Source organism: Choristoneura fumiferana, chromosome 5 (assembly GCF_025370935.1).
Source record: "Choristoneura fumiferana chromosome 5, NRCan_CFum_1, whole genome shotgun sequence".
Classification (NCBI taxonomy): Eukaryota; Metazoa; Arthropoda; class Insecta; order Lepidoptera; family Tortricidae; genus Choristoneura; species Choristoneura fumiferana.
In genome coordinates, this window is record NC_133476.1 from 13,645,686 (window position 1) to 13,668,959 (window position 23,274).

At 37.6% G+C, this 23,274-nt stretch overlaps 1 protein-coding gene across 9 annotated transcripts in view; it reads right to left on the reverse strand.

The window, feature by feature from the left end:
* Window positions 1-2,020: 2,020 nt before the first annotated feature.
* The window catches only part of LOC141428213 (voltage-gated delayed rectifier potassium channel KCNH8-like), a 134,447-nt gene continuing 113,193 nt past the window's right edge, over window positions 2,021-23,274 (reverse strand). For 4 of the 9 annotated variants that reach the window (XM_074088055.1, XM_074088053.1, XM_074088051.1 and 1 more), the window contains 14 exons: window positions 18,136-18,366; window positions 15,276-15,413; window positions 11,550-11,806; window positions 11,233-11,467; window positions 10,992-11,155; window positions 10,268-10,484; window positions 8,218-8,397; window positions 7,169-7,368; window positions 6,636-6,885; window positions 6,436-6,551; window positions 6,071-6,354; window positions 5,294-5,492; window positions 4,958-5,113; window positions 2,021-4,525 (listed from right to left, as the gene is read on the reverse strand). In XM_074088055.1, coding sequence (XP_073944156.1) covers window positions 4,049-4,525; window positions 4,958-5,113; window positions 5,294-5,492; window positions 6,071-6,354; window positions 6,436-6,551; window positions 6,636-6,885; window positions 7,169-7,368; window positions 8,218-8,397; window positions 10,268-10,484; window positions 10,992-11,155; window positions 11,233-11,467; window positions 11,550-11,806; window positions 15,276-15,413; window positions 18,136-18,366 — 3,104 coding nt within the window. In that variant the 3' untranslated portion in view covers window positions 2,021-4,048. The remainder of the gene's footprint in view (window positions 4,526-4,957; window positions 5,114-5,293; window positions 5,493-6,070; window positions 6,355-6,435; window positions 6,552-6,635; window positions 6,886-7,168; window positions 7,369-8,217; window positions 8,398-10,267; window positions 10,485-10,991; window positions 11,156-11,232; window positions 11,468-11,549; window positions 11,807-15,275; window positions 15,414-18,135; window positions 18,367-23,274) is intronic. The other 5 variants (XM_074088060.1, XM_074088059.1, XM_074088058.1 and 2 more) reach the window with 5 other exon arrangements.

Genomic DNA, 23,274 nt, shown 5'->3' on the forward strand with positions numbered 1-23,274 from the left:
GGTTTACATTAATCTGATGACTCATATACAGGATCATAGACAGATTTGATTAATTTGATGACCAATATATTTCTTAGGGGTAGATATAATAATTAGGGTATCGCAGTTTAGTGACAAATCTAAATTGAAGTGACAGAAAATATAGTTCCATAAAATAATAATAATTTTCAGGGTTCCGTAGCCCGTCCGTCCATCTATCTGTGGTTTAGCTTAGAGAGAGATTAGCTAATGCTATAAAGGTGTATTGCATGGATTATTATGTGAACTACGTCGACAAAGTGATGTGATATTTTTTTTTTAACAAATAATGGAACCGATTACCTACAAAAGCTTAAAAATATTTTTCTACTAATTTGAAGTCGGTGCCTCAGCATGAGCCAGCAGGAGTGGAACTATAGTCGTCTACCCCACCTACTGGGCTTCAATCACTCCTGCTGGCTCGTGTTGCGCCACCGACTTTAAACTAGAAGAAAATATTTTTCATGGTTTTTGTAGTCGGTTCCATTTTTAGGGTTTCGGAGCGAAAATTGCAAAAACGGAACCCTCATAGTTTTCATCTGTGTCTGTCTGTCCGTCCGTCCGTATGTCACAGGCATTTTACTCGAAAACTACAAGATGTATATCAATGAAATTTGGAGTACAGATGTCTTGTCAAAGCCGCTATTTAGTTTTGTAGTTAAATTACAAAAATAAATATTTATAGGGGGGGAGGGTGGCACTTCATACACGTAACAGAAATTTTAAAAAATAAATTAACTCGCATCAACGTGTGGCACATAGTTCGACAGCTCTTTTGAAAATATATTAAGGTTTCTCAAAAACTTTTTTGATTTAGTGAAGATTTCCGGAAATAATCGCTCCCAAAGTAGCAAAAATTGTGTCTATCTTGTAAACCGTTTGTCCAAAAAATATGGAAAGATAACGCTTAATAAATAATATCAACGAAAATTGGTTTCAACATGATCCGATATACCGTTTTTGAGTTATTGCCGAAAAACTGCGCTTCTCAACAAAAGGAGGTGCCGTGAAGATACGCTCTTTTTCTGGTAATAGATTTTAAGACTGTAGTAAGTGTTTTAATTGTGTTATAACGCACATAATATTACTTGATTTATTTCGTAATGGCTACGGAACCCTATCTTGGGCGTGTCCGACACGCTCTTGGCTGGTTTTTTATTTTTAGCTCGGAACCCTAAAAAGTACTTACCACGAAAAATATAATAATAATAATAATTTATTTCCAAAACATCTTTTTACATTGTCCACAATATTCTCACCTGTCTCATTTTTAGGAGTTATAGGTATGAGAAATTTTTGATATCAACTTCCTTTTTGGGCTCCACACAAAACCAGCGCTACTGCACATAATGTGCGGCAACACATGCTGAGTGGAGACCCTTTTTGATATCCTGCCGTGTCACCAAGTAACATAGTTTTAGTGCTAGTTTAGACTAAGTCTTAGGTGGTACTAATGGAGCCAAAAAAAACCTTTCTTTCTTTCTTTCCTCGTATGTGACGTTAAGGCTCGTACCCTTACCCTACTACTGTGTCTCGGCCGTGCAGTAAATACATAGTACCTACTCAAAGAAAACGCTCGCTACACTGTCGTATGAAGTTGTGACTGGCCCTTTACTTATGAGCGTAAGAAGATGTTTAGAAGTAAGTAATTACTGGCACTTGAGGTATCCCATCTTAGGCCTCTAGGTTGGCAACGCATCTGCAATCCCCCTGGTGTTGCAGATGTCTATGGGCGGTGGTGATCTCTTATCATCAGGAGATCCACTTGCTCGTTTGCCATCCAGTTGAATAAAAAAAAAATGAACACAGCAGTAGAATATTCTCGAGAATGGACTTATCTAATAAATACATTTAAACGAGCAATTCTTGTATTTTCGGGGATGACAAATCGATCTAGCTTGGTCTTATCTCTGGGAAAAACGCTTATTATCGAGTTTTAGCCCGAGCAAAGCTCGGTCGCCCATATACTGTACATTAAAGTGTAAGTGTGTGATAAGAATAGGTAGATACGTGACTGCGAATGCCCCTTATTCATCCTTTGATACGTACAGTCACCAGCGCCAATATCTGACACAACAAGCGTGCATAAATATCTGATACGGCTCTATTTCTAGGGCCGGAAGGACGTGTCAGATATTTTTGCACGCTCCGCTGTGGCAGATATTAATGCTGGTGACTGTACCATATTCTAATTGTGAGTATATTTACCAAGATTACTCGTTCTACCTCTCCATTGACGTTATAAATAATGTATTGTAGTCTTATAGTAATATCGACTCAGAAATTGTATTGCTTCAGAAAGTTTCTACAAAAATACAGGTGCTTAAGTACCTACCTAAATATTATATGCACGAAGTAGTTCTCACAGAAGTACTTATTATTTTTAATTCTATTTAATATTGCATTGGTGATTACCTACTTTGTTCAAGTTTTGGACAAACCTTTATTTGAATTTAAATAAGAGTGTAATGTATGTAGGTATCTCTGTCCTCGTAAGGGCTCGTCATATACATATTTTAGGTCATTATTTAGGACATATAGGTACATCAAAGCTAAATTGGCATTAAGTTTGAATTTCTATTGACCAAAATTTGACGCGGGCCTTACGAGGCTATCATTGCCTAAAATTTGTGATAATGTCTAGTCCATTATTACCATCACAATTTGCAATTCGACGTAAATAGATTTGGAAGTTATTAAGTAACAACGAAACTTTTCTAAAACTGAAGCTATGTCTAATTCTCAAATAATTTTTTATCTCAATTTCTCAAAAAAGCTTTATTGTCTCTCGATAAACGAATTGATACCGAATAACGAAAGTAAGTTAAAGGTCTTTTTTGTAATCTCAAAACATTATTTAAAATTAATTAACCTTCTTCTAATTAGTGAACGAACCTTTTTAATTAGCTTTCTACTTCGCAATTGCGAACAATATAAATCTTTATAAGTATATTTCCATTTTTAATTTCATATTTTTCTCAAAATTTGGCACATTTCTTTAATTGCATCTTTTACCTTATATGACAAAACTGTGAATCTACTTCTTTTGGACTTAGATGTCAACGTCAAGAATTTATATTGTAGTAAATATATGTAGATAGATCACATCAAAATGACTTTTTCTTTATTTACATAAGTATAGACAGTTGCTTCAGAATTTTAATCATAATGATCAAGTTAAAAACACGTAACAAAGTATATAAGACTACCTAAAGTCTATTTTAAGTAAATTGTATTTTTTTAAACATTGCGAAGACAGTTGCGGTGATAGGTATCTAGATATCTACATATTATGTATTGTCCAAGAAAACATATACTATAGTGAGACTTACTGGTGTTTTAAAAAATCAATAGACAAAGATTTTATTTAAATATACATATTTACTTATGCTATTCTTGATTTAATCAATGATATAACAATGAACATGTTGTTCTTAAAAGTTTTCTTACTGCATATTATTATAAACGTATTTCACTTTTCGCAATACTACTTAAAATAAATCAAATGACTGACTTAAATAATAATACTGTCTTAAACATTCTGCTCGCATCACCCTATGTTTTCTTACTTTAATTTAATTCAAGTGACTAGAGATTTTTCAAGTAAATCTAGCAATCTGCTAATTAAAAACAAACTGTTGTTTTTAAATCTGTTATTTTTAATTAGGAGATTGTTATATTTGTGATATGTACATATTTTTGGAACTAAAAAAAAATCTGGTTTAATTTCATGTGAAGACCAACAACACTATGTTGAACAAATGTTGTAGTACAGAAATAATAGTAGTGTCTACACATCCAACTATTTCTGTCACCTCTATATACATCTGAAGAAGTCTCTTCGAGGCTTGGTAGATTACCAACGCTATACGACATGTCTTGTTTTGATGCATCTCGCTCACCCAAAGTTGATTGATATAGTCGAGATTGATCGAATCCATTTGATAAATAATTAACCATACAGTTCTAAAGACTAATGAGCACAATAGGTAAACACGATATCGCGGTAATGGAATTGTCTTAATTAAACTTAAGTGTTAATATTAAACTTAAGGCTACGCGTGCTGGGGAGGGACGTCTTGTTTGACAGCAGCCGCTCGGTCTCCTCGCACAAATCACTAGCGGAGTACCTATTTCTTTTCATATTTGAAATTTTTACTTCCGGCCTATCCAGTCTTTTGATCTCTGGCTGTATGTCAAGGTCTTTGACGCTTTCGCTGAGACTTCTGTTGTGTTCGAACTTGTCACTTCCTGTGCTTGAAGGTGTCTGACTACCGTTCTCTGACTCTATGATTTGTTCCAGCGTACTTGGCCGGCGACCCCTCGTGTCGTAGTATTCGACCCCGGGCGGCAGCACCGGCGCGAGGCTGGTCATCGGCTCTAGACCCAATAGCAGCATCACCGTTGCCGGATGTTCTATGATATACTGCGTGACAGAATGAAGGAAAGGCTCCGTCTGCGTGCTTCGGTGTACTTTTGGACGATCAGGCGTAATAGGTCGCTCCTGCTGTGTGAAAAATTGTTATACGTTAGTAAATTTTATTTTCTGTAACGAAATGCCTTAAAATATAGAATAAACCAGAAAATGTGTAGGTACGTGTCTGTTATACTGAGACCGATATTCTGTCATCGAAGCCAATATTATTACCCTGAAGGGAATAATCACGTTTCGTTAATCAGTCCTTCAGCTTCTAATTAATGCATCCCTAGTTCAGAACTCAACACACCATGTCCATGTCCTCAACGATTTGCCCGTCATGCAGCTTTCAACAACCGAGATCGCAAGTAGGCTGAAGTGGAAGGTGTCCTGCGCGTGTTTTTTTTTTTGGTTTAGTTCTGGCATCAATTGTCACAGTAGGTACGCGGAGATAGTAACACGGCTTCTAATTTAATCTATATTCTTAGTAACACGCACTGTAAGCTTATGACAGTAACATACCTGATCCCAACAGAACACATCAGGAGGATGACTGCAACTGCGGGCGAGCTGGTTAGGCGGAGTATTCCACTGAAGATTTGGATTGGAATGGGCTGCGTGCCAACCGGCAGGTGGCGCCGCCGTCATTTCCTGCAATGCTTGTATGGCATTCCTTACCTGTGTCACAAATGAAATCTGAGTCCAATATTCAAGATACTACCTACAAAAATATGTTTTTTGGCATCAAATGCGATACCGTTATCTTAATAATGATTTGCTTATCGCATCGTTTATGATAAACCTGGTCAACAAGAACATAGTGTTAATGGTAACGGATGACATCATTGTTTGACTTACCTCCATACTGAGCGTGGCGACGTCATGGTGCAAGCTCGATACCTGTGTGTCGAGTCTATCTACAGAAGACCGCGTGTTGTACACTTCTAAATTTAATCCCTCCAATGAATCGGCTGTCGTAATTTTAGGCGTTGCAACGGATCGCTGTCTTTCTATTCTCTCCCGCAGCTCTCTGTGCGTGAGACGCTGGCTTTCCGGCCTAGAGTGTAAAAATTAAGCCAATAAAGAAATAAAAAGGGTAACCTAATGTTTAATTGGTAATAGCTTCTGGTATAAATTAAGCATATCAGAAAATAAGCGTAATCCGCAGGTCAGTGTTCTCGTCTAATTTAATCTATGGCATTAAATTACACGCCCTTGGCACGCCTATAGCGTTACTGGAAATACAAGTAAACAAATGTATTCATAATTAATTAACTAGATTTAACTGTTCTAAATAGCTTTGATCTTTTCAGTTAATGGATTCGTTTCGAAACTGTACATTCAGGTAATTTTCCAACGTCGATAGCGAAAATAGGCATCATGAATTTAATTAAATTGGCAACTGTTAAATTAGTTTGTGTTAGTGTTTGTAACAAATTGACTGGAGATCGCTGATCCAGTGCAAATACACAGGTACCTCCAGCCAGACTGCACGTGGGCGTCTTAAGCGAGCAATTATTAGTTTACTTCAGCAAATAAATAGCCTTGTGAACATTTCGTTTATTTGTTTGGACTGCCTCTGGTTTTTTCAGCAGCGTATAATTATTTGTTGGAAGAAAGTTTTTTAAATATAACCTGAACTTGAGATGTCGAGGACTGTTTGTGGCAATGGTAGTAGGTTTTTTAGGGGAGACGCTTTCTTCTGCGTTATTTTCGTCGTCCTCCGATATTGACGGCAGCGTCAGCGATGGGTGTTCATTCCCGTCCATCTCCTGCTCTGCTTCATAACCCTCTCTCAGGTTGTACGTCAGGTCGTGGTGTATGTCTTGAATAAACTCTTGTTGGTACTCAGGATATAAACGCAAAACTTCCGCCAGACCGTGCATATTGATACATTTTAAATCACAATAAGTAAGCGCCTGTAAAGTAAAAGTGAATACTTATTAGTATCATAACATTATATTGATCAGGGCAACATGACAATGAAGTTTTATTTACACCTTTACGTCACTGCTTGATTTTACGATGACCGAGTCCTGATTGTTATTCTGCGACTGCCCCGAGTTGTATGCGTGCAAATGTGTGTTCATATCACAGCCCACCAAATCTCCCTTACCTATTCAAAAGTAACATAAAAACAGATTAAATGTTGCTACGGAACTCTTCGCAAATATTTTGAAAAGTTTAGATCACAACTAACCGAGAATAGCAACGACCATTTCATTTTGCATGACTTCCATCGACCCGTTGCAAATGTAGTAAATATACGTGAGTGCGTCCCCTTTGTGAACGAGGTATTCCCCGGGAGCGCAAAAGTTGTTGCGAATATGCAGCGACAGTAACTTCAAGCAGCCCTGGGATGCCGACTCGAAAATTGGAAGCGATAAGATTTCTCGGTGCAAATGTAATGAAACGTCGCCTCTCAACTCCTCAGGAAATTCCTTTAGCGTCTAAAAATAAAAATAATAAATACTGTAACGAGATTTATTCGAATTATATTCACTTCGTTTACGACTTCAAAGCGACCGGACAGTGGCATTAAATTTACATCCAACTCGAAACTTGCTTTGGATTTAGCAGCGAAAAAAGAGAATTCGGACGTGCAAAAAGACTCGCTAATCCTTTTATAAGACGTCTTACAATGTTAAAAACATAACCATTTTGTCCTTTGTAAGAATCAGGGTACATTAAGCTCGTTGCGGTGAGATTAGAGGCATTGAAGCTGATATTTACCTCGTGAATGTCAATGCCGTGGTTGAGCGACCACATCGTTTGGAAGTAGTCTTGCATGCGTTGTTTCAATTCCTTCGGCACTTGATTGATTATGAGGAAGTCTTTCAGGTCGCGCCACTTGCTCTGGTACATGGAACGTCGCGAGTACATTCTTTGGATAATAGCCGTCACGTTACCGAATACAACGGCATGCATTAGTGCTGGAGGAAAAACAAGAATGCCAGTAATGACTAACGTACATTATAAAGATAATATGTCTACTCATAGAAACGGGTTTTATTGTTGCTTAAGCAGAGTTTAGACTTGCAAGAAAAATCACCCAAGTTGCATTACATTGCGAGGCCGTGAAGCCAACGAGTTTGTAGTGGTTAATCGAGCGCCGCAATGTACTAATGCAACTTGCACGATTTTTCTTGCAAGTCTAAACTCGGCTTTAAAATAAACCAGGAAACAACCCAAGTACCTAAGCAATATCGAAAAAAAAAACCTTTTTTTTTCATGATTGGTGTACTGTTTATCTACTTATTATTGGCTCTGCGTCTCGTTAGAATTTTAAACGTTTCGGGGTGAAATATGTACAGTCTTTCTTACTCACTGATAACAAGCATTCTATAGGTCAAAGAATTTTTTCTCTTTATCCTTATCCTTACTAGTAGTATTATAAATGCGAAAGTGTGTTTGTTTGTTTGTTCCACTTTCATGCCTCAACTAAGGACCCGTTTACCATAAAATGTTGTAAACATAACATAAAACGACCAGAATAAATAATAGAATACCATTTTTCTCAAAAAATAATTGTGTCCGAGGGCACGCGCTAAACGATTTCTCCGCAGACAAAGTCGCAGGCAACAGCAATATTTAATATTAGGTACTTTATATTTAGATAACTTTTACTACGAACTGAGGCCGTATTGCCTAACGTTTCTGATGCTCGCAATCGCAATCAAATGACAGATTTCGCATACAAAAACTGTCATTTGATTGCGATCGCGAACGTCAGAATCGTTAGGCAATACAGCCTCTGATCTCAATTGAATTACGTAATTTACCTCCAATGAGCATGGTGAGAATGCTGAAGACTTTTTCTGGCAGAGTGTTGGCAGACACGTTGCCAAAGCCGACACTGGTGAGTGAGGAGCAGGTGAAGTACAGCGCGGTGACATAGCTCTCGCTGTGGGAAATGTTCGGCACCGGCATTTTAAGCCGCTCCGCTAAGTTGTGTATCCAACCTGTATCAAGGGAAATCGATTACGAGCCTTAAAAATAACCCCGAGGAATATTTAAGGCTAATAGAAAACGGATCAAGCTTTTATGCGCTGTAAATATCCAAGATCCCAATAACTCGTGAATATAATCCAAGGTGCCAGGTAAATTAATTCAACAAATAAATTTATGAGCATTTTAAATGTTCATTAAGGCATAATTTAACAATATTTTCGTGATTAAATCTGGAGTAATAATTGCGGGATGCTCGCAAGTTTGCGGAAAATTTAACGATCTTAATTAAGAATTACGACATTAGCGGGTTTGGGCGCGGCATCCGGAGTCATGTAATTATAAACAAATTCCGTTTGGTTTACAACGCCTGGTCAGTATTATAGTTCCGTTCTTAAGCTTACCCTCATATTATACCTATTTCGTCATAATGCATGCAAAACAACTGGTACCTACAGTCGAGTTCATAAACTTGAGAGCAACAATTTGATCAAAAATATTTGAACACGCTTCTACATATATCGTTGGATAGTCTTCTCAAACCATTGGGGGGTTGCCAAGACGATAAGTGACCTGTTTGAGAAATAATCAACTTTAAAGTGCATTCATTAAAATCGTGCGTCCCCCCCCCTCTAAAATCTAAATTGTTGGGTGGAAATTTTTAAAACATTCAGGATGGTAGTAAGTATATCAAATTTACAGGGAAAATTATAACGGCTAAGATTGCTTGAGAAGTATTTGTAGTTTAAGGGGCTGTTTCACCATCCATTCATTAGTGTTAACTGACGGTTAAATGTGATGCCGTCTCTATTTGTTTTGTTCGAATAGACGGAGACGGCATCAAATTTAACCGTCAGTTAACACTAATCAATGCCTAAGGTATAAAATATACCTAAACTTGAAAGATTCACTACACAATACGAAATCCTTAGAAAAATATTACTTGATTTTTAGGGTTCCGGAGCCAAAATGGCAAAAACGGAACCCTTATAGTTTCGCCATGTCTGTCTGTCTGTCTGTCTGCCCGTCCGTAGCTTTGCTCAGGGACTATCAATGCTAGAAAGCTGTAATTTTGCACGGATATAAAGGTAAACTATGCCGACAAAATGGTACAAATAAAAATTAAAAAACAATTTTTTTAGGGTACCTCCCATAGACATAGTGGGGGTGATTTTTTTTCTTATCCAACCCTATAGTGTGGGGTATCGTTGGATAGGTCTTTTAAAACCATTAGGGGTTTGCTAAGACAATTTTTCGATTCAGTGATATGTTTGCGAAATATTTAACTTTAAAGTGCAAATTTTCATTAAAATCGAGCGTCCCCCCTCTAAAATCTAAACCGGTGGGTGGAAAAATTTGAAAAAATTCAGGATGGTAGTACGTATATCAAACTTTCAAGGAAAACTATAACGGCTAAGTTTGCTTGAGAATTATTAGTAGTTTATGAGTAAATAGCAGCCTAAGGTATAAAATATACCTAAACTTGGAAGATTCCGTATAAAATACGAAATCCTTAGAAAAATATTACTTAATGTTTTCGTAATGGCTACGGAACCCTATTTTGGGCGTGTCCGACACGCTCTTGGCCGGTTTTTTCGTAATGGCTACGGAACTCTATCTTGGGCGTGTCCGACATGCTCTTGGCCGGTTTTTTTACTCCTCTACATAAAATTTTTGTAACGTTTACTTAGTATATGTAGTAGTAGTAAATCTTTTCTTAACAATTACCCAAAAATAATTTAATATTTAGTTTCAGCCGTTCTGAAGAGACGCGCGAAAAAACATTTCTTAAACTTATTTTTTCTCTACATACGAGAAAAATATAAGAACATACAAAAGTCAGGAAACAAATTTTCCTAGTTTGGTAGTGATTTGTATACATACCTAAATCCCAGGTCTCGTTTTTGTGATTTTCAATTTCTTTCTCCGCTATTATGAACCAGATGCAGGCAAGCCAGTGCGCTACCAGCGAGAAAGAGAGCATTAACAGCGTCAATATGAGCGCCGAGTACTGCGAGTAGCGGTCCATCTTTTGCAGCAGCCGAGCCAGCCGGAGCAACCGCGTTAATTTCACTAAATGTACGTTCCCGTGAGTTGATTCCTGCAATAAATTAATATTTTTTAAACATTATTTTCTTTATCGATTATTACAAGTCTACGCGCAATTTGATTTTGTTGCGCGAGAACTTTCGAAGTTGGAAAATAGCCTAAGTATGGTAATTATTTTTTTAAATGCAGATTTCATTGATGAACTATTTTTTTTAATTATTTAGTTCGGTATTTTCAGAAATTGTCATCGATTTAAAAACCAACAAATATATAAAATTTCCCTGATTTGTTAAATCAATATAGACTGTCAATGAATCTGAACCTGAAAGGGGGCCGAAAGCGGGTAACATACAACAGGACGGATGGCTTGCAAAAAGTTAACGCTACAATGTTAGCGCCCTATAAATCAAGCAACATTGTAATATCCAAACGTAGAAACGTGTCCGGTTTCAACACTACCAGCCGAGCGGAAAACGACCCGGGAGAGTTCTCAGTTTAAGCGATAATTAATTTAAATAGCAACGCGCTTAAATTAATTAGCCGCTGGCAATTCGCTCACCGCGCCGCTGTACACGTCGGACGCATAAAGTAGGTCGAACGGGAGCGCTGCAAGGAGATCCACGACGAACCACGATCTAATGTAATTAAGGGCTATTAACTTAGAATCCGACACAACCTCTCCTTTTTTGCTTACAAACGTTGTTCGGAAATTAAGAACTATATCTGAAACATAAATATTAAGTTGAAATGTTTGAGAGTTTCATACAAAAACACGTCAGGAAATACGGAACTGCTCATACCGACAATAAATAAAGCTTCGACCACGACGTCACTCGTCACGCTGATCCTGGGGTGACCTTCGTCAACGAAGCTGGCGTTGTAAGGCACCACGACCGCGACATAGAAAGTGGCTATAAGGATCAACCAATCCCAGAATGTTTTGAAGACACCATAATGCGATATTATAAATTTTGACTTTTTGATCGCCGACGTTTTGTATTCCGGCAGCGGCGGGTCGGATGAGTGAAGAAGGTTCTGAAAAGATAAGTAGGATTGTGTTTTGGCTTCTATCAACATTAGACAATTACAAAAAATGTTAGCTTTAATTAAAGGTTACCTTACTAACATTGTTGAGTTTTATTTTACTCTTCGTTTTTTCCGGTTTATAATGTCCTGAAAGCTGATAAAGTACCGCTCTAGACCGGCGCCTGCCCATGTTGGCGGGCGAAGGCGCTTCCGGGTCCAAATTGCCATTCGGGTCTGGAAGTAGGCAACTAGATTCAGCTCGGAACCGGGCGCCCAAGAGTGCCGCTGCGGGTACAAATGGGGATAACGCTAGAGTGACCACGCCAGCCGAAGGCCGCACCGCGGCTCCTGTACGCATAAACCACCCTGTTACCATCTCGATCCCACTCGACGATACTATTAACTATACAAAAATACCATCTACTTAGTTCAAACAGTTTTCCATGCAAGGTTTTCATTGAAAGCAAATTTAAGCTCTAGAAAGAAAATACGCAAAAATGCTCGTGAGCTTAAAGGATATTCAAATAGAATTCTAAGTAGCTGAAGATAATTCTGAATTCGTACTCGTATCACAGTAAATCACCAGTACCACTACCATGAGTTTACAGCGTCCGTACTCGATAGCGACGGCGTAAATTATTGTATGGAGAATTGTACAGCGCCTCTACAAATAATTTACGCCGTCGCTATCGAGTACGATCACTGTTAACTCATGGTAGTGGTAATGTTGAGTAAGTTTTAGGAACATTGAGCATTTTTATGCTGCTATGTTGGAATTTTCTTTCTAGATATTTTTCAGAAAACCCTGTAATGGGAATGTCGCCAGCAAAGCTGATGAAGACGCTAATAATTATTTCTAACTAGGTATTTGATATGATAACTATATGATAATATTACCTTTCTACTGATACAAAAAAAATGTGATGAAAGGTTATAACTATGTATTTAATATGAATGTGTAAAAATAGTGCGTAAGTATAGAATAGAAACATGTGATTAACTGAACAGCGTAGAACACGTCTTATCATGCGAATATTTTATGACCAAATAGAACTACATAAGTAATGATAAGAAGTTTAAACTTTATGATCGTATGTACCCATATCATGCAGTAAAGATAATGATCTGATGAATGTCATTAGGAATATCTGTAAATTTAAGTAAGTATGATACAAATATTACCAGAATAATGTAAAATTAATTTTCACCTCAGCACCTCAAACAGGCAGGTTTTGCTATGAGAAATCAGTGAGCAAAATCGCATTTTGCTCACTCCGTGAGACAAAGTAACCTTTTAATTTTTTTTTTAAATGCTGAGTACAGTGTTGGGTCTACTCACTGAATTCCAAATATTTGAACTTTACTTTGATCTGTCATTTCACTTCAACTCGAAAAAAGCAAGAGATAGGATCAAATTTGTCGATTAAAAACTTAAATTAAATTTTTGGTATTAAAAATATATCGAAATATTTCCAAAATGTAAATTTTCCCGATCTTTTCATAAAGTATGAAACCTCGTTGCACGAAAGCCGCTTCTCTTGTTTTTTTTTTATAAAAGAATTCCGTATACTACCTCTACAGTATAATTATTATTTGTTAAATTGAATGATTTTTTAACAAATCTATTTATGTTTATGTAATAGAAATCTTAATAAAAATCATATTTAAAGGTTTAATTGTTCAACCTTTTCAATTACCCCGAGATGAGGCTTTTTGCAGTATTAAAAAATATGTTATGTTATGAGTATGCAATTTGTATTGTAGCTACTGGACTCTTTTTATGGTTTTAAATGTAATTATTATATTTGATAATAATCGGATTCTATTTTAAAAAAATGTGTTGTTTTGTAAACAGGTAGGTATAATTATGTGGTTTTATTCTTATGTTACATTTGAATTATGTTCTCGCTGCTGAGGTGAAAAATTGTGTGTGAGACCAACCAAAGTTTTTTGCATCTCGTGTATTTCAATCCCTTGCTGATCTCAGGATTCTAACCTAGAATCACTCGCTAACGCTCGTGATTCAATTATAGAATCCTTCGCTTACTCGGGATTCAAAATCAACACTCGCAACAAAAACAACTTTGCACTCTTGTTGCACAAATAACTATTTCTATTTAGTATCACAGACATGACAGTGTTAAAGGATGATAAACAATATTAAAAAAACAAATCGTCACTACCTAATAAACAAGCTCGTATCTCAAACATATTGTTTTTATTACGTGAACTTCAGTTAAGTTGTGTTGATTTGACATATGAATATCGTGGTGAAATTTAACATTGAAGATTGAAAAGCATTATTAAAAAACAGTGGAACATCATTCAACATTACAAAGCAGACCAATTGTTTGTGGTTTTAGTAGGTAATGAAAATAAAACATTTGATAAATAAAGTGATTTACGATTCAAACTCTAAAGCAGTTAATGCATGAACTGGCGACATAAACTTGTAAGTATGACATACTTAATTAAAACTATGAAATGTTACTCATATCATACGAATAGAAAGACAGGGTGGTTTGAATCAAGGCAAGAACAACTTACATAGAGTACTTAGATGCGTGTGTGTGGGTGTTGTGTAGTGTGAAAAAAGATTTTGCATCCAACTATCGAGATAAAATAATTAGAAAGACCGAAGTAAATTAGATAATCGTGGCAGGCATTACCTTTTTGGTGTTACGAAGAAAAACTCCCTTGTTCCCCGTACATAACTAACTTCCATTACCAGCACTGGGAGAGGACAAATAATTCCTACTACAAAACCGGGTTTTGGAGTTGGATTTGTTTTTCCTTGTACAAAACCAACGTCATGGCCGGTAATGTAAGAGGAAAAATAATACATAGTACAATACCCGATTTTGGAGTAGGATTCTTTATTGCCTTGTAAAGAACAAGCTTCAACTATGCATTTTTACTGAAGCTTATTTTCACAATCGCGTTTTTTCCCAATATTAATCGACACAGAAACAATGTCGACGGAGCTCCGCTCACGCAAAGCTCCTGCTTTTGTGTAGTTTTGGCCCTTCGGGCCGATGCAAACTTAACATAACCTAAACCTACCTATGTTTCTGGGTCGATTAAACTTGGGAAAACCCGCGATTGTGAAAATAAGCTTCAGTAAAAATGCATAGTTCTGTAAGTACAAGGCGTTATAGGATCCTACTTCAAAACCGGGTATTGTACTATGAATTATTTTTCCTCGTACATTACCGGCCCATGAGGTTGGTTTTGTACAAGGAAAAATAATTCATAGTACAATACCCGGTTTTGGAGTAGGAATTATTCCCTCTCCCAGTGCTGGTAATGGAAGTTGGTTATATATACGGGGAACAAGGGGAAAAACTATACAAATAAAACGACGTTTTTATGGGTAATTACGAATTTAAAATTTTATAAAAAAAGATCTATTTGTGTATAATAGAGTTTTTAGCACAGCCTTTTTTTTCATTAGAAAGCCAAGTGTAAGTTCTGAGCTTTACTACGAGTACCTACTCTATCTACGAAAGAACTAGTTCTACCTAGACTACAAACACTCGAAATCCAACTTTACCGTGCGGTGATGCTCAACTCCCTACGGCCAACAGGACTTTATGGGGGACCCAAGCTAACGCTATCAACCCATAGCACTAGAACACGTGCTGGCACAGATTATCATCACAAATGCACATCCATTAACAATTTCACGCAACATTATTTTATTTACAAATGTCTCACAGCGAGGCTGCGAGAACAAAGAAATGGTTTCACGACTAAATCTTTGTAGCTTGCAGGTTTCTTTAGAAATGGTCTCAAGTAGCATCTCAAGGATACTCACCGCTGTCGAATTCCTCATTAGTGGTCATGGCGGCCATCTTGGTATTGGTGATGTCCTTGAACGAAGCGAGGAATAAAACCACTTCGCGTTTCTCATTCTTAATTGGGACAATGTCGAGCAAACACCAAAAGGGAGAACCTGTGAACATAAATAAATGTTAATGCTGGTACTAATTGAAATTCAAAAGCTGAAACGCGTGCCTGTGCATTAAGTATGCATGCGAGATGTCAATCCCTCGCAGTCAGTCCAGGGAGGAACATAAAGGACGCTTTTATGAACTGTGGGCGAGGACCGGCACCGATGAAAATATTATTTTTGAATCGCAGTTATCAGCATATTCAAGTTCTTCTATATTAATCGCGCAGCCATTAAAAGCGCGGTGACGGCGAGCAGCTACCCAGCTGTACGCATGAACGGAGCACCAGCTTGTAAAAGTTTAATTTTGTCGAATAGAATCGTAAACCCCTTATTGGTTTTTGTTTACGAGTGTGGTGTGGACGAAGTTTCACATAGCTATAATTGCAAGAATCCAGACTGGCTCAAATTTTGTACCTAAACATGTTTCTTGTTACCTATCACATTAAGAATTTTATTTCCCTCGTTAAAAAAATGTAATGAAAGTGAGGACGTCAAAGAGAAAGGTTCATAATTTTATAAATTGCTTCCCCCATCTGACCCAAATCAATTAGTCATTCATAGGTACTCTTTTGAAGAGGAAATCAAAAGCAGTCTTAGCGTTTTTAATTGATGTAAATCAATAACCAAAGTTGTGATTTTTGAACCTAGAACTTTCACTTTGGAGTAAAATCAAACGTTTATAAAATAATATTGTTAAAAGTTCAAGACAAGTTTAGCATAAACAAGTAAGTACATATATTTATATATACATATATTTTAAGGTGTATAAATAAATCGGGTACCTATGTACGAGTATTGCCAAGAGTAAATAATTTCATATTTGATTTCAGCACTAAAGCCCAATTCACACCGTGCGCGGAGGAGCGGACTCATTGATGACTTAGTTTAACTTACATCGTCCAACTTCATAGAGGTTCGATGTAAGTACCTACTTCCATGCAGCCGATCGTTGTACAGTCGCCATCACATATATCGGAGCGGCCAAGGTGAAATATCAATACATGAACTTTAATTTATATATATTAATTATTCTTGACCACCTTGGCCTCTCTGAAATATCTGATGGCGACTGTATGTTAAACTAAGTCACATCAATGAGTCTGCTCCGCTCGCGGTGGAAACCGGGCTCAATAGCAAAAATATTATTATTAGAAAAAAAAAGGAAATAATTCATTTTTTAAATGTAGAACTATATCTAATGGACACATCATTGGAAAACAATTCCAACTTTAATTAAACATTCAATATATGTTTTTAAGCATGTATTTATCTTTATAAGAACTAAACATAAAATAGCATGCCACAGACATCTTTTAGACGGGGTGTTCTTATTAAAAAAAATATTTTAATATACTCGTAATCTCAAAGTTGGACCTACCTAACTGGACCGTTTGTCCCAGGTATACATAGTCGTCAACAACTTCGAGCGCAGAGTCTCCGACTACTACGGGAGTTGGTACAACATGGACATTAGACATGACTTTCGTCTTGTCCATGTTCATTTTCAGGCCAACTCGGTCGGAAACTCTACTGAGGTCAGCGAGCATAGCACCGAGGTCCTCCATGGTCTCAGCCATGACTACAATGTCGTCGGCGAGTCGAAGATGAGTGAAGTACTCGCCATTAATGTTGATGCCTCGTCCTTTCCAGTCCAAAACCTTAAAAGCATCCTCCAATGCAGCGGTGAACAGTTTCAGAGAGATCACATCTCCTTGTCTGACTCCCCGCTGCAGAGGAATAGGCTTCGTGCTCTGATCCTGTAGTCGGACGGACATAGTGGCGTTTTCGTACAGACACTTCAACACTTCGATATAAGATGACGTCCGGGATGTCTTCGGTATAGTGAGATCACTCGTCGAATCCGACTCGGCTGGGCAGCGTTCGGGAAGCTTCGCAGTGTCTTTTCGTCCAAATTACCGCAGTGTTTGAAGTCAAAAGTCTTTGACCAGTGTGTGTTGCCAGTGCAGTGATGACATACGGATCTGAGACGTGGGCGCTAACGATGGGCCTCATGAGAAAACTCAAAGTCACTCAGAGGGCTATGGAGAGGGCTATGCTCGGGGTTTCTCTGCGGGATAGAATTAGAAATGATGATATCCGCAGTAGAACTAAGGTTACCGACATAGCCCGAAAAATTGCGAAACTAAAGTGGCAGTGGGCGGGGCACATTGCTCGCAGGACTGATGGCCGATGGGGCCAGAAGGTTCTCGAATGGCGTCCGCGGACCGGGAGACGAGTTGTCGGTAGGCCTCCAACAAGATGGAGCGACGACTTGGTTAAGATCGCGGGATCGCGGTGGATGCGGAAAGCACAAGACCGGTCTGAGTGGAGAGCCTTGGGGGAGGCCTATGTCCAGCAGTGGACGTCTTTCGGCTGACATGATGATGATGATACTCGTAATTAGTTAAGGTATCTTAGGTTAGTTCTTTTTGTCTTCTTTTTAATTGTTGCATGTGTATTATGCATAAAACATTTATTTTACTAACTCTTTATTTTAGCGCTGAAAGCGGAAAGGCATATTGATTTCCAATTGTCAAAAAAAAAACTTAGTTGCTTTAAAATAAACATCACTGTTACTATTCCATTTCCATTCCATTTATTATGTATATCATTGTATTCGTGTTCGTGGACCTTTAATTGTCAGATAAAAGTACAGGAGTAGAAAAAAATAGTCACACAACTTCAGTTCTATTTTCCATGCAAGCAGTCAAAAATACTTTACCATTTTTCTTATAAAAGATGAGTTCGAGTTTGAGTTCATGTTTGGAATCGAGCGCGGCGTCGATCTCAGCTCGATGTTCGGCGCTAGTGTCGACGCCGTGGAGGAACTTGCAAGCGCAGCCTTTCTGCATGATGTGCGCGCGCGCCCACCCCGTGAGGTCGCAGAACCCGTCCGAGCAGTACACGATCGGGTAAGCCGGGACTTGCGCGTTGCCCAACACGAAGTTGCTGTCTGTCGACAAACAAGGACGCATCAGGGCTCTACTCTGTTTTAAAGAAAAAGTCAAATACAATATGCACCGTTTAGAGCAATTAGAACGTTGAAAACTGTGTTTCCACCAGAAATGTGTAAGGAATATGTTTTTCATGAACCAATACAGAAACCCTTCATTTACCTATGCTCGCTCCGCTCAGCTGTTTCCACTATAGCTATGCTGAGCGAGATCCCCTGGAGTGGCAAGCGTCCAGGTCCCGGCACACCCTTCGTTTCTATTGGATTAAGATTGGTTTTTGGAGTCTTTTTGTATTTTTATTTCAACTCCAAATTTTGTTATTTTTACGGTCATCCCGTAAAATCCATATCGAAAATACAAACTGAAACATAGATGCACAGAAAAACCAGAAAAAGAGACCAGCAAAAATTAGTGTCTGTACTCCTGTCCGGTGGTCGCTGCACGGTATGCTCGAGGACCTGGGTTCGTTTCCCAGCGCTGGTCTCTTTTTCTGGTTTTTCTGTGCATCTATGTTTCAGTTTATATTTTCGATAATAATATTCGTTTCTATTGGTTTATGAAAAACACATTTCTCGCCAAACGTCCTCTCGCACATCTCTGGTAGAAACGCACCCTAAGACAATGGGGAATGTCTGAAAAACTTAGAAACGCTTGAAACTTTTTATATCAATAGGAATAACCTTTCTAATTAACAGAAAAAATATCAGATTTTTAAGTAGCATCAATTAATTTAAATAAAATGAAAGAGCCGCCGGGTTTTCTTTACCGCCAAAATACGACAGTCCGGTCGGTTACGGGTTGTTCCATAGTCCAGAATAAAAAACATTAAAAAAGAATTTATGCGTCTTTGACTAGATTGTTTTGACAGGTGACACTCTTTACCGGGCCGAATAATACTGACATGGACGGCACTGTCATCGTTCATCCACCATTACCTCTCATATTTCGTTTTCTAGAATTTTTTTACCGTACAACGGCAAAAACTACTAGACACTGGCAAAATTATCCTCCGATGGACAGAGCCATATTTTTTTAAAGAAACAACAACAACCTCTCATATTTCGTTTATAGATTTTTTTTACCGTACAACGGCAAAACCTACTAGACACTGGCAAAATTGTCCTCAAATGGAGGGAGCCACATTTTTCTAAAAAATCTAAATTAATACTGACATGGAAATACCGAGTCTGTTTTTCATGTACACGCCCATAGAAACTGACATGAGCTTCTATGGGTGTGTAGATGTACCATGTCAGTATTATTCGGCCCGGTAAAGAGTGACACCTGTCAAAACGATCGATGAAAAAAACATAAATTCTTTTTTTAATGTTTTTTATCCTGGAACAACCCGTAACCGACCGGACTGTCGTAATTTGGCGGTAAAGAAAACTCTTTCATTTTTGAAAATTAATTGATGCTACTTAAAAACCTGATATTTTTTCTGTTAATTACAAAGGTTATTCGTATCGATAAAAAAAGTTTCAAGCGTTTCTAAAATTTACATCCATACCCCATTAGGAGTCTAGTCTAAAAGGTCGCCGATATGCACGATATATTATGACGACATGGAAGTCTTGTTTCTATGACATGACGCCTGTTGTAAATTGAGTTTTAACTTTCAAAATATAGATTTACCTTAAAGTAGTAAAACATTTGCTTGGTGTTCTAATTTGATAATTATTCGTAATTATTTTAAAATGTCTAGACTAATAACGCGAATGTTATTAACCTAATTCCCATTATCTGAAGGGGCACTACGCTTCATTCCATATGCATGCAGATTAAACTGCTTTAGAGCGGACCACCGGTCTAGTCTAATCCGGTTCAGGATACGACAGAGATGTGATAGTAACTTCATTCTTTAAGCATTGGTTTGAAAAACCTTTTTAAAATTAGTAAAGCCTGACCAGAAATATATGACTATTCGCCATGTTGCGGAATTTCATTGGAACTAATTTCTTACACTGGCAATATTTTTAATGATTGTCAGTGTCACTGTGGCGGTTTCTTTGAACAATAACAAAAATTTACCAAAACGATTCGTAGTCAACAACGGATCATTGTAAATAATGTTTATAATAAACTACTGGAAAAAAACGCTTGGGGAATGAAACTAATTCGCTACAAAACCTTTTCAAATTAACATCAGAGCTAACAGGTAAACGTTGTAGACAAGTCAAGATGTCATTGTAGTCTGGTAAAAATAAGCAGTAATTATAGTTATTAATAAACTTTCTAGATATTATATCGGAGTCATCGATTACGCAAATTACGAAAGAAGGTCGTTCTATTGTATGCAACGTTGATAAATTAAGTCAAAAAATAGCTCGTAGCGTATTCTTCTTACGATGTTCGCTATGCTCACAACGTAATTCACCTCACGCCACTCGCCTTTTTTTGACGTATGGGTCTGTTGCTTAAAATTATAATATTACAGCCAAAATATTGCTTTACTTTTATTTGCCTTTTTTTAAATATTTATCTGGACATTCAAGCCCTATCCACAAGCATCATTTGAATAAAATATTTTCAAGGATAGAATAATTGGTAAGTAATAATTTTAATTTCAAATCATTAATTCATCATTATTTCATTAGTCGGCTTCGTGGCTAAGGAAGATTCTTGTTCCGAAATCTTTCTAGATTTATTTATTCCCATTGGAAAACATATGGTGAATTTTCACGGCGGGACGAATCTGAAATTATCTTCAATCATTTTTCTCGGTAAGTCTCGGATCTCGGTATCGTACCTAATTGAAATTTGTCGAAAACTTTTCGGCCCGTAATGTACCGTAACTTCGTAATTTTATTTCAACTTTGTTGCTAAACATATCGTTGCTACCTAAACTTGATAAAAGCCTTTGAAGAATGTACACAAAACGAGATTGATTTTGGACCTGTCTCACGAAATTGAAGCTCTCTCTTCAAATCACTCTGCAGGTATACAGGTATATATTTTAAAGTTCTTAGTTGACATAATGTAAGTTCCTATTTAAATTCTAATTTATTTTGATTTTAGTATTAATACATTAATCTGTACTTGCAATCCACCTAATAATTTATTTACGTAATCCTTATGTTACTGTGTGGAGTGTTGTAGTTGTATGAAATAAATGCATTTTGATTTAAACCGGCCAAGAGCGTGTCGGACACGCCCAAGATAGGGTTCCGTAGCCATTACAAAAAATCAAGTAATATTTTTCGAAGGATTTCGTATTGTGTACGGAATCTTCCATGTCTAGGTATATTTTATACCTTAGGCTGCCATTTACTTTTAAACTACTACTAATTCTCAAGAAATCTTATCCGTTATAATTTTCCTTGTGAATTTACTTACTAGCATCCTGAATTTTTTCCACCATACAGTTAAGATTTTAGGGGGGGGGGACGCTTGACTTTAATGGAAATTTGCACTTTAAAGTTGAATATTTCGCAAACAGATAACTGAATCTAAAAATCGTCCGGGCAATTCCCCAATGGTTTTAAAAGACCTATCCAACGATACCCCTCACTATAGGGTTAGTCGAGAAAAAATAATCACCCCCACTTTACGTCTAGGGGAGCCGGGAGGTACCTACCCTAAAAAAAATGTTTTATTGTTTTTTATTTTACCACTGTCGGCGTGACTGATATGTATATTCATGCCAAATTACAGTTTTCTGGTACTAACGGTCTCTGAGCATAGCCGCGGACAGACAGACAGACAGACAGACAGACAGACATGGCGAAACTATAAGGGTTCCTACTTGACTACGGAACCCTAAAAATGGCCTAAGTTATAGAACTGAAATAATAATATCACGTAAATCTAAATTGATATAATAATATCTAAACTCGCTTCAAGACGTGAGTTAACCGTTTTATTTCACTATAATTAATTGAGAATTTAGCAAAATGCTATTTGCACAATTTGATAACTTGACGGTCACGGTGCGGACTGCGGAAGTTTATAAAGGTTTTATTTAGAGGCTGGTTTGTTCTTGATCATGATCATCTTTGAAATTATCTTAGAGTAAAGTAAATGTTAGAAGCCGTGGTGGCCGAGTGGTTTGACCTATGGCCTCTCTCAAGCAGAGTATCCTGGGTTCAAGCCCCGGCTCGCACCGCTGAGATTTTCGAAATTAATTTGCGGGGTTACATTTGAAATTTACCACGAGCTTTACGGTGAAGGAAAACATCATGAGGAAACCTGTACACACCTGCGAAGCAAATCAATGGTGTGTGTGAAGTTCCCAATCCGCACTGGGCCCGCGTGGGAACTACTGCCCAAGCCCTCTCATTCTGAGAGGACGCCTGTGCCCAACCGTGGGACGTATATAGGCTGGGATGATGAAAGTAAATGTTACTTGCTGAGCAAAGTTTCCAAATAAACAGCAGTTGAAATATTTTAAATCTTGCAACTCGGTTCTAGTGCCTCGAATACAAACACATCGAATAAAAGCAAGGGGTAGGTATACGAGTATATACGTAAGTATTAAAAGTGGAAGCTGAAGTTTTGATTGCTCCCGGTTGGCTCAAGGAACCGCTGCTTCTATCAAGTAACAAGTACGCCTACGAGTGCAAGTACCTATACCGTGGGGGCCGTATAATGTTGGAAGTAGAACTTACCTAAAAGTCTGGCTAAATATTCTATTCTCTGTACCCTTAGTGTAAGTTTTCGGTTACAGCATACGTCTCGATCGCGTTCGCGTTAAAATCTCAATTTATATGGAAACACGAACAGCGCCTCTAGCGGAACGTTTGCGATGTTCGTGTTTCCATACAAATTGAGATATTAACGCGAACGCGATCGAGACGTATTTTGTAACCGAAAACTTACACTAAGGGCACTGTGCAATCCATTGTGTTTGTAAAACTATAGTAGCTACGAGTAACTATTTATCGATTCTCTTGTGGTATATTCAGATA